The sequence below is a fragment of the Salvelinus sp. IW2-2015 genome, linkage group LG36, assembly GCF_002910315.2.
Source record: "Salvelinus sp. IW2-2015 linkage group LG36, ASM291031v2, whole genome shotgun sequence".
In the NCBI taxonomy this organism is placed as follows: Eukaryota; Metazoa; Chordata; class Actinopteri; order Salmoniformes; family Salmonidae; genus Salvelinus; species Salvelinus sp. IW2-2015.
In genome coordinates this window covers 14,038,731-14,050,764 of record NC_036875.1, presented here as the reverse complement: position 1 = coordinate 14,050,764, position 12,034 = coordinate 14,038,731, and the positions used below count along the sequence as shown (strand labels likewise).

At 42.5% G+C, this 12,034-nt stretch overlaps 1 protein-coding gene across 1 annotated transcript in view; it reads right to left on the bottom strand.

Moving 5' to 3' along the window:
- Positions 1-1,144: 1,144 nt before the first annotated feature.
- LOC111959299 (exosomal polycystin-1-interacting protein) overlaps positions 1,145-12,034 on the bottom strand; it is a 13,150-nt gene continuing 2,260 nt past the window's right edge. The window contains exons 2-3 of the mRNA XM_023980777.2: positions 7,050-7,190; positions 1,145-5,320 (exon numbers count right to left, since the gene is read on the bottom strand). Coding sequence (XP_023836545.1) covers positions 4,520-5,257 — 738 coding nt within the window. The 5' untranslated portion in view covers positions 5,258-5,320; positions 7,050-7,190 and the 3' untranslated portion in view covers positions 1,145-4,519. The remainder of the gene's footprint in view (positions 5,321-7,049; positions 7,191-12,034) is intronic.

Below are 12,034 nucleotides of genomic sequence, written 5' to 3'. Positions count from 1 at the left end.
CGGGACAAGTATGACTCGCTTTCATCAGATACTTTTATGACTGCTGAATACCAACTATCAATTTCTTAGATCATGTATTTTCAGGTAGAGATAACTCTCTCTTGATTGTGCATTCTTCTGTCTCTTATACATAGTAGGCGTAAAAGAAACACAGAACGAACAAGTAGGTGCTCAATGGATTATGGTCATTGTAGTAAATGACCACATTTTCTGTGGTAAACTATGTAGAATATTAGCCTGTTGGAAACTACAACTCCCTACTACATCTCACAGTTTGGGCTTTGTCCGATTTATGAGAAACTGAGAAATATGCGCATTGAGCTCACAGAATAATAAACTAAATGGAATTCAAATAATTGAACCGACATCATCAATTAGTGGTTTAAAAAACAAAAAATAACCAAAATGTCAGCACTAGACATTTCACATGTGAAAACATGTTTTTAAAACACTTCACATGTGATCACATTTTCAAATGTGCAATTCCATGTGTTATCGCTGTTCAGCTTAATTATGATACCATCTGGGATTTGAATTCACAACCTCTGGAATTGGAATACGCTGATACTGTATTTCTGCTACGTCACAAAGTCAATAGCGTTCCCCTAAACATTCATTACCTATAATACATCTCAGTGCTTAGCAAAAGAGTACCGTCTGCACTGCTATTTTAGTTCTCAGTTATTCTGACTATTCTCTCATCATGGATTTAATTGACTTATTTCAGCAACTTGAGGGGTTTTTGTGTAGTTGTCTAATGTTGGTGGGGCATATTATTCTGATTTATTGTTACTCCTGAACCATTAATATAAATATATTAGTTTTTCTTGAGTGTATTTTTAACAAAGATGAGATTTACTTTGAAGTCCAAAGTGTAGAAATGGAGGTGAAATCAGTCATTGACACAGACATGGTGGCGTAGCAGGAAGATCGTAATGCTGTGAACCAAGAGGTTGTGAGTTCAAATTCAAGGTAAGAACATGTTGAATAATAAAGACCGTATAAATAAATGTACCCTCTTAACCAGGTTTACATCCAACCTTTTTATGTGTGTAATGTTCATGTCGGATATAAAATGTCATGACAGACCAGCTGGTAAACTTTACAAATATCGACAAAACAAAATACACTAGACAAGGTGGGATCTTTTTGTGTCTGTAAAATTATTTATACAAGGAATGTTGGTGGAAACGCTTTTATGCGGAAATATTGATATAATAATCATCATATTGTAGTAAACTTGGAGTCACGTGATGACATGTTGTGTGGTCCTCCCACTAGGACTTGTCGGGATGCAGTTTTTTAGGCTACAGATGAAATAAGTTATGATGAACTTCACAGGGTGGTGATAGTGCAAGGTGATGAGCTTGATGCTCCTTTCCAATAAATATCGAGGGTCTTATTCTGGTGACATGAATTTCGATGCTTGACGGACGTTATTGTCCATAATATTCTCATCATGTAGGTCAGTGGTTCCCAACCAGGTGTACTAGGACCCCTGGGGGTACTTGGCCTATCCACAGCGGGTACATGAGAAGACGCATGAAACCATAGGCCTACTGGTAAAATGCATGAGGAGGTACTCAGGGGTACTCTGGGCAGAGCCAAATTCAGTTGGTGGTACAGTAACCGAAAAAGGTTGGGAACCACTTGTGTAGGCTATAACTGCACTGTATCTGTGAGCTGTTGGCTCGAGTTCATGTGCCAATACCAGAGTGGGCACACGCTATATAATGCAAACATTTTCATCAGTTGAAAAAATGTCCTGGAAACACATTTAACTTCTATTTTTTATTCGGTATATGGGAATTTAACTGCAAAATGTATTTTTATGTGCACTGCATCATCACTTTTATCTGCAACAAATCAATTTGATGGAAACACATCTTGTTTTTATGCGGATTTGAGAAAATTCACATTAAAATGTGTTGCCAATTGGATGGAAACCTAGCTAGTGTAGTCATGTTTGTCAAATATGTACGTTGAAAACACAATGTGTATCATAAGAACTTATTTTTGTTTGTAGGGCATCATCTGTGAAATCTCATTTGAAAATGTTAATCCACATTGTGGATCACGTGAAAATCCCGAACATATGCAAATGTCACGTGAAATCATGTGATTTCCCACGTGAAATCATGTGGTTTTTCCGTAAGAGGCAGATGGTTAGAGCAAGGAGCAACACATTTTTGATGACCTAGCCTGAATGTTTAATCCACAGTTAATGGTTTTCAGAGGTGTCTATTCATACATTCCCCAGATGGGAAGGACTAATGCCAGATTTCTGACTGTACAGAGTGAGTCTGTGCTTGAGAGATTATAGTGGAGATACAGATTCCAACATCAACAGTCATTAGTGAGTGCCCACGTCCCAAATGGCACCCTATTCCCTATATAGTGCCCTACTTTTGACCAGGGCCCATAGGATTACAAGATGTAGATGAGAAAAGAATATGCACACACCTATGCATGTACAGAGCATTTTGGAAAGTATTCAGACCCCTTGACTTTTCCACATTTTGTTATGTTACAGCCTTGTTCTAAAATGGATTAAATAGTTTTTTCCCTCATCATTCTGCACACTATACCCCATAATGACATAGCACAAAAAATATTATATAACTATTCAGACCCTTTACTCTGTACTTTGTTGAAGCACCTTTCGCAGTGATTACAGCCTCAAGTCTTCTTGGGTATGACGCAACATTCTTGGCACACCTTTATTTGGGGTGTTTCTTCCATTCTTCTCTGCAGATCCTCTCAAGCTCTGTCAGGGTGGATGGGGAGCATCGCTGCACAGCTATTTTCAAGTCTCTCCAGAGATTTTAGATCGGGTTCAAGTCAGGGCTCTGGCTGGGCCACTTGAATACATTCAGAGACGTCCCGAAGCCACTCCTGCGTTGTCTTGGCTGTGTGCTTAGGGTCGGTATCCTGTTAGAAGGTGAACCTTCACCCCAGTCTGAGGTCCTAAACGCTCTGGAGCAGGTTTTCATCAAGGATCTCTCTGTACTTTGCTCCGTTCGTCTTTCCCTCGATCCTGACTAGTCTCCCAGTCCCTGCCGTTGAAAAACATCTTCACAGCATGATGCTGCCACGACCATGCTTCACCGTAGGGATGGTGCCAGGTTTCCTACAGACATAATGCTTGGCAAAAAATAATTTAATACATTTTCGAATAAGGCTGTAATGTAACAAAATGTTGAAAAGGTGAAAGGGTCTGAATTCTTTCCGAATGCACTGTACACATGCACACATCGCGTACACACACACATTCATATGCACACACACACACGCACACGCTCAGACTCTGGATGATCTACAGAACAGAAGTGTTGGCTGCAGTCTTTGTTTGTGAGAGTGGTTTTAGATGAATTGAATGTTTACGTCTCTCAGGATGTGAGATGGAAATAAAGACCAGATTGGTGCCATTCGTTTTCTGAGTGGAGAACTTATTTTTGAGTTCCTAACACCTCTTTGCATGCTCCTTTTTTTTACACCATGATTAAAATGTATTAACCCTTACTAGGCTGGTCAAGGTACTACTGTAAATATACATGGTCATTCGAGAAAAGGAGTGGGCAAACTACGGCCTGCGGGAGTGGGCAAACTACATTCAATCCGGCCCGCGGGAGGTTTGAGTATTTTTTTTACAAACTTTTGGTGGGGGAATTATTATTTTGTGAAAAAGAAAAATGTGGGGCCCTTGAATTTCGAAATCGCAACGTGGCCCTCGAGCCAAAAAGTTTGCCCATCCCTGTTCTAGAACATGAGCAGAAGAACACATTGTGGAACATAGAGATGAGAACGCTCCACTCCAAGGTTGTTCCAGGACAACCCTGAATTCTAGAACACCAGAAACAGAGTGACGTAATCAATCCAGCATGGGCCGGACCAATTTCCAGATCAAACCAGTCCAGAACGCTTTTAGCTTAATCTTGAATAAAACCCCAACCAAGTCCAGCTTAAGTAGGTGGATTCAGAACTGTACAGTCACGAAGAGTGAAGTCCATCGCCTGATGATCCAACAGGGTTCTAACCAGGCTGGCCCATTTATAAGGCAGATATCGTAACCGGTTTCAAAACAACATGTTTTAATAGGCCATCTGCACGCAATAACCGAGAGAAAAGAGCAGCTGGAAAATGTAACTGTCAGAAAGCAGTAGGTCTACAAGCTCTGTCAGTTTATAGAGCAGCAGACGGATGCCATCGTTGTCTTACTCTCACCTAACCGGACCTCTCCCTTTTTCTTGCAATGATATTGAAATATGACTCCATCTTCTTCTCAGAGATGGTTGTTTTCTTGTCCAGATTCCTCTTGAGGACAGATAATAGTGTTAGTTTTTTCCTGCACTGTAGAAATGCACCATATAGACACACATTGGAAAGCAGCACAGCTCTCTGCACACCAAGCCCATTCAGTAACATCCGGGTGGATGGAGCTCTTGTAGGCACCTCAGTGTCATCCATCCAGCCCAGTCTAGTTTCCACAGATCTAGCTCTGAGCTCAGAGCCTACAGGTCTAGTATATGAAGGTGAGGAGGCAGTCCTGTTGGGGCTCCGGGGGCTGATCCAGGGCGGTGGAGGGGTGTAGGGGTAGGGGCAGGTGGGGGAAGTGTTGGAAGAGGGTGGACATGGGAGTGGAGCTCACACTGTAGGCCTTCAGGGACGACAACCCATTTAGCGCTGACACATCCAGGAAGGATACATGGAGAACGGAGGAGGGGGAGGCGGGGTCAGTGGAGGAGAGGCACCCCATCCCCTCCATATCCCTACTCCCAGAGGAGATGGTGAGGACCTGCTCCAGGTGTGGAGCGTCCTGGGCAGCACTGTGGACCCTCAGCCTACGGAGGCCAAACAGGGCCAGGTACTGGTTGGGGATGGCCAGGGTGCCAGTGGCACAGAACGACAGACTTAGGTCGAGCACCACGCTGCCGTTCAGCAGCTCTGTGAGAACCCAGGGCTCTCTGAGCCACACAGTCAGTCCGCCCTGCTCCCTCAGGCCGCCGGGGGTCAGCTTGGAGCGCAGCACAGTGTGGCAGCTGCACAGCAGGTTGGCCAGCGCCTCGTCACAGTCCTGGATGTGGGCGGAGCAGCTGCAGTTCCGCAGGCTGTTGCTGTTGTCGGTGCTGTCAAAGAGCAGGGTGCTGTTGCCGGGGCCTGTGGTCAGGGTGACAGTTGAGGGGAGGATTAGAACCCACAGAGTCCACAGCAACAGGGCAGGGGGACGGCGCCAAGAGGAGGCCCTGTTTAGAGACATCTCCAAGGCAACCAATTGGACTACATCTTCACCGAGGGGATATCCTGAAGGCTGTATGCAAATCTGTATGATAGGAGGGAAAGTTATGTAAGTACATGTTTTTAAGGAGCTTTGGGTGTATACAAGGTTGAAATCACAACATAGACACCAAGACCAATTCATAAACAAAGCTAAATCGAAAGCAAGACAAATCATACCAGTGGGAAAAATGAGTCAGATTGCTCTCTGCCTCTTTGTCACAAAGAACACACAATTATACAGACACTCACTTGCTCATAATAGCACACGGTCCCTAGCTGTTCTGTCCTACAGTAACCTAGCTGCTACTGATTAACATCTCCAGTTTATTGGTTTAAGGGCTGTGAGAGACAGCCAGCTGAATTCAGCTTTCTATTTCCAGGACAGCCCAGGCTACCGCAGACGCAATTGAGCCACTTATTTTTTGCTCCACTACTTTATTAGGGCGAGGTCCTTCCAGGCCCTGGGCTACTGCGGATGGCATTTGGCTGTCTATAAAAGTGCCTGCGCCGTGCTGTGCTGCGGTAAAGGCTGTGGCCAGCCACATTAAAACTGTCAGGAAAAATAAAACACTGCCTCTTTCTTTCCCCATTGAGGAGCGAAGGAAAAATGTGATGAATAAGCCATCTTGACTTCAAGAAGCAAGGACTTTCCGATGCTGTGATTGGCATCACGGTTGGATATAATGTACATAGATGGAAAAAAAGAAGGATTGATCTGGTCACAAAGAACCCTTTTTATTTTCTCTTATATAAACTGCGTATAGCGCTTATCAGGGTTTCAGTTGCTAAAACAGTGCCATATTCAAACTATATTTTCTCTCTAACTTAAGAGGATATATTTGTTTGAAAACCCAGCCTTGCAGAGGATTGGCTATGACGATCCCAATCCTCATTTTAGCAACAACAGATTATATCCATCACACAGTACAAAATAATTCTCAGTTTAAACAGAATATGCCACTGGCCTTAAATCTAAACTAAAACCTCAGCAGCTGTGGCTTCACACAACACGGTGTTAACTTACTTCCATTCTGTGCTAAGTGTCTGACTGCTTCTAACTCCCTCGGCCTGCAGCCACTGTATCCTTCAGTCACCTGACCCCTGCTAAGTACACAGAACCACAGCCCAGTCTGCATTACCGGAGCCCAAGCTCTAATAGACTACTGTTCCCTTCCTCCTCCAGACCACAGCCCTGACTCACAGGTCTGCAATACTAGAAGCCTATGCAGCGCTATAAACTCCTGTTTAGATATCTCCCTCCTTATTTCCACTCCGTTACTGTCCAAGTCCCACTCATCTCTCTCTCCCGAGTTATGTCACACCAAACTCCTTCTCCCTCTGCCCTACTGTCTTCCTCTCTCTCTCCCTCCTTTCCTCCTTTCCCTTGCTGCAGGCTCCAGCTGCATGGCCGGATGCTGAAGGAGGAAAGGAGGGCGGGAGGGAGGGAGGGAAGGTGGCTGCTGTTCCAGACAGCTATGAGGAGAGGCACAGAGCATTCCTCTGACATCATGTTCCACATGCGGCCGCAAGCAGGCACCCAATCCCCCCCCCCCCCCCCCCCCCTCTCCTCTTTCTCTGCCTCTCCAAATCCTCTCTCCTTTTCCCTCCAAATCCAATCTCCTTCTCTTTCGTTTTCTATGTCTGTTACGTATACACACATGCACACACAGACATAAGGCCGGCACTTTAATAGATTCCCGTATGATAAATGACTCAAGATGTGGCTTGACTATTAAATGTGTGGCTTGACTATTAAATGTATGGCTACTTACAGGGATGGCACTGGCGGTGGTCAGGGAGGCATGTTGTCGTCTTCTCTGCTTCTCAGATGTTAGCCTTTTAGCTCTGCTCCTGACGCAGCAACTTAGCCTTCCACATCTGTTGGGAGACACGCTGGAACTCCGCACCCCTGTCTAGCAGACGCAAGGGTGAGAAACGGTCAGCCCAGAGAGAGAAGCAGAGAGGGGAGGGGGAGACAGAGAGCAGGGGGGAGAAAAAGAGGAGAGGAGAAAGAAAGATAGAGGACTTAGGCTTACTCTCTGAACACGGGACACCACAGACAGTCTTCAGTGATGACATGACAGACACAAATTCTCTGCCCATTTTCTCCTCATGTCACTCGCTTTCACTCCCTCCCTCCCTTATTTCCTCCCTCTCTCTCTCCTCTTCTACTAACTGCACCTTCCTCTCCATGTCAGTGATGTATCTCAAGCTTCCACCTGCTGTTAGAATATGGTACTACTAAAAACATTTTTATCACGCCACTCAGACTAATCGAGACCACTTAAATTATTAAAATAGCATATCTATCCAATCATGTTATCTGACTCCCATACATTTAATCTGAAATGTTTTCAACTAATACAAGCTGCAAAAAAGGAGACAATATAGCCAATGTGCATTACGTTCTTGTCCTTTGAAAAGCTATGTAGACTTGGATTTTAAATAGGAGTCTGTTGGCCTATGACAGGGTAATGGAAGTACACAGTGGTCTCTTCACGTCATACACTAGAGGGAGAAGACCCATGGACACATTGCCTGATGGTCCTCATTAATATTACTGCCTTTACTGAGTGTGTTTGTGTGTATGTGTCCCAACTAGTACATAAAACACATTCTTTCCCAGAGAAACAAACACACATGCATATGTAAAAGAAAAACACCAACAACAAAAAACAGGCCCACAATAAATATAATTATACTCATGTATACTGTATCTCTATGAATCAACAGCTGATACACAGCAAAAATACCTAGTGTTAAATTAACATTGAAAATGTGGACCTGAATAGACACTGAATAGTGTAGACCTTTTATTACTAGGCAAGTTATTTAAGAGCAAATTCATATTTACAGGGGCAGAATGACAGATTTTTGCCTTGTCAGCTCGGAGTATTGATACAGCAACCTTTCGGTTACTGGCCCAACACTCTAACCACTAGGCTACCTGCCGCCCCGAATTAACACACTGCTAAGTGTAAAGCTTGATTTCCATATTTCCCAGAGTGCTTTGCCATTCAAGTGAGTTGTAGAGTTACCACCCATGATTGATTTTGTGAGTGACAGAGACATGGTTGTTTCATTCATCTATTTTCAGTCCTCTGGGCATCACCGAGTGAGATCCTAAGTGGATATGTCATCGTTAATATTTTATTTTTTAAAGGTCCTGAACAGTCATTCTGAAAATTAGTTTTTCTCTCATGGTTAACTACCAGCAGTGTTGTAGTAAAATCAGCTCAAGCAAATTTGGTGATCCACAAAACAACTCAAACAACACTGAAATTGCATGTCTCTTGTGATGCGGTTCACAGCAGCACTGAAGGATATGTTGACTTGACAACTGCTTCTATGATGTTGGTTCCAGGGTGGTACTTATTTAAGTTAGGTAAGATAATATCATGTTACCATTGGTGTATTAAAATGAGAGTTAAGGTGTCCCCTTAATAATGAATCCAAGTGTTTGACATGGACCAGTAACTTTATGATCAAACTTTATCAATGTAGAAGCAACAGACAATTTTCATACTTTAGTCATCATACTTTGATCTGGTTTCATCCAAATATCATCCAAACATGATTTTGACTGTTCATCATGACCTTTAACAATGTTCCAGTGTCTATACAGGTCCACACTTTGTGTTAATTTAACACTGGAGAATTTGCTGTGAGACGGAAGCAGGAAACTACTAACATTGTGAAACTGAGGTGTGAAAAGAATGCAGATATGAAAAAAAGATTTATGTCGGTAACAGCAAAGGGCAAACAAACTACAATATAACTACCCACCCCTCCTGTTTTGTCTTCCGAGGAATGTTGTGACAGAGGGGCTCATGGGTAAATCTCAACGTCTCACAGGCTTGTTCCACTGAACAGATACATCATTATGCAGCACCATGCATGATTTGTACTATTCAAACCCTCTCAGTCATGACTCACTCACCAAAGCACACTAATACACTGTTTACTGACTAATATATTAGCATGTTTACCTCTTTGAGAGTAGGGGCACATTCATTCATTCATGTTTGTGTTTGTGTGGCAACGTTGTTGCTAGCAACCAAGAAAACTGTCCACTGCAGGGATGACAAAACAGATGGAAAGTTTGGCTTTTCTACCGAGGGCCAGGGCTTGAGTGAGATCACTTCCTGCCTGCGTGGTTCCAGTAAGTGTCTGGGCGAGAGAGGAGACGAGATGCCAGCGTGGTTGCCAGGACAGTGGAACACACTGCGACCCTGTCTGCCATGTAAAAAAGCCCATGGGCAGGTTGCTGGATCTCTCCAAAACATACACACACAATCCCAAGGCCTAGAGGGTGATGTGGCTGGATGCTCCAACATTTTTTTTAATATTTTTTATATCCTATTTATATCCTAATCCTTGATATCCTTTGTCTGCGCTTATGGACTGTCCTCTTCAATTCAAACCATCGGTTTTAAATGGGGTTCAAGTCCGGAGACTGATATGGGCATGGCAAAATGTTGATTTTGTGGTCAATTAGGACCCAAAGGGACCCCTAGATGTCTTGTGGTAGATAACATAAAATCCTTGAAGATAACACAATTCTGGTCATTTACTGGAAAACTTAAGTTTCCAGTAATATATCCCCCTTTTGAAACCCTAGTTCTGCTGAGTCATGTAATGTCATGTATGTAGTGAGTAGAAATACTTTAAAGTACTACTTAAGTAGTTTTTTGTGGTATCTGTACTTTACTTTACTAATTATATTTTTTGGCAACTTTTACTATTACTTCACTACATTCCTAAAGAAAATAATGTACTTTTTACTCCCCACATTTTCCTTGACACCCACCACTACATTTTTCGTTACATTTTGAATGCTTAGCAGGACAGGAAAATGGTCCAATTCACGCACTTATCAAGAGAATACGTGGTAATCTCTACTGCCTCTGATATGGCGGACTCACTAAACACAAATGCATTGTTTGTAAATTATGTCTGAGTGTTGGAGTGTGCCCCTGGCTATCCATACATTTTAAAAACAAAGCACACACATCCCTCTTTTCAGTTCGCTGCAGCTAGCGACTGGAATGAGCTGCAAAAAACACTCAAACTGGACAGTTTTATCTCCATCGGTTCATTAAAAAACTCCATCATGGACACTTACTGACAGTTGTGGCTACTTCGCGTGATAGATTGTTGTCTCTACCTTCTTGCCCTTTGTGCTGTTGTCTGTGCCCAATAATGTTTGTACCATGTTTTGTGCTGCTACCATGTTGTGCTGCTGCCATGTTGTGTAGCTACCATGTAGTTGTCAACTTGTGTTGCTACCATGCTGTGTTGGTATGTGTTGCTGCCATGCTATGTTGTTGTTTTAGGTCTCTCTGTATGTAATGTTGTGGTGTTTCTCTTGTTGTGGTGTGTGTTTTGTTTATTTTATATGGAATCTTAGCCCCAGTCCAGGAGGCCTTTTTTGCCTTTCAGTAGGCCGTCTTTGTAAATAAGAATTAGTTCTCAACTGACTTGCCTAGTTAAATAAAAGTTTTAAAAAATACAATAAAAATTGTGCCATCTGCTTTGCTTGATATAAGGAATTTGTAATGATGTATACTTTAACTTTTACTTTTGATACTTAAATATATTTGATCAATTACATTTACTTTGATACTTAAGTATATTTAGAACCAACTTTTAGACTTTTACTCAAGTAGTATTTTACTGGGTAACTTTTACTTGATTTGATTTTCCTTGAGTAACTTTCTATTAACGTATCTATACTTTTACTCAGTTATGAAAATTGGGTACTTTTACAATTTTTGGGATGTCATGGTCTGACAAACCGCTCTAGCTCTGCGGAAGTGCGACATGCGGTGGACTGAGATATCTCTAGTTTAAACTGACAGATATTAATGGGGATGTTTTGATTATGTTACTGAGATTTACACACTGGTGCGTCAATCGACTCTCGGGGGATAAAAGCAAAGTGCATTTTCCCACCAGAGATGTTTCTATTAAATTGACTTGTTGCAGATAAGGCTGTGTGTGATGACATAGTGCAAATAACAATACCTTTTGATGTTAAATTCCCATGTACTGAATACAAAATACAAGTTACATGTTTTTCCATCGCATTTTCAAAATTACTGATGGTTTTCTCACAAAAATGTTGTGGACACACTCGCGGACACACGCGTTATATTGCAAGTGTGTCCACTCTGGTATTGGCACGTGCGTTCTAGCCAACAGAGGTATCTGCACGATGAGATTATTATTATGGACAAAAGAGCAAGATTATCATGTCACCAGAATAAAACCCTCAAAGGAGCATCAAACTCATCACCGTGCACTTTCACCACCCTGTGAAGTTAATCATCATTTATTTAATCTGTAGCCTAATAAACGGCATGCTTTCCCGACGAGTCATAGTGGGAGGACCACACAACATGCCATCGTGTGACTCCAAGTTTACTTCGATATGAAGGTTATTATACACTGCTCAAAAAAATTAAGCGAACACTTAAACAACACAATGTAACTCCAAGTCAATCACACTTCTGTGAAATCAAACTGTCCACTTAGGAAGCAACACTGATTGACAATATATTTCACATGCTGTTGTGCAAATGGAATAGACAAAAGGTGGAAATTATAGGCAATTAGCAAGACACCCCCAATAAAGGAGTGGTTCTGCAGGTGGTGATCACAGACCACTTCACAGATCCTATGCTCCCTGGCTGATGTTTTGGTCAATTTTGAATGCTGGCGGTGCTTTCACTCTAGTGGTAGCATGAGACGGAGT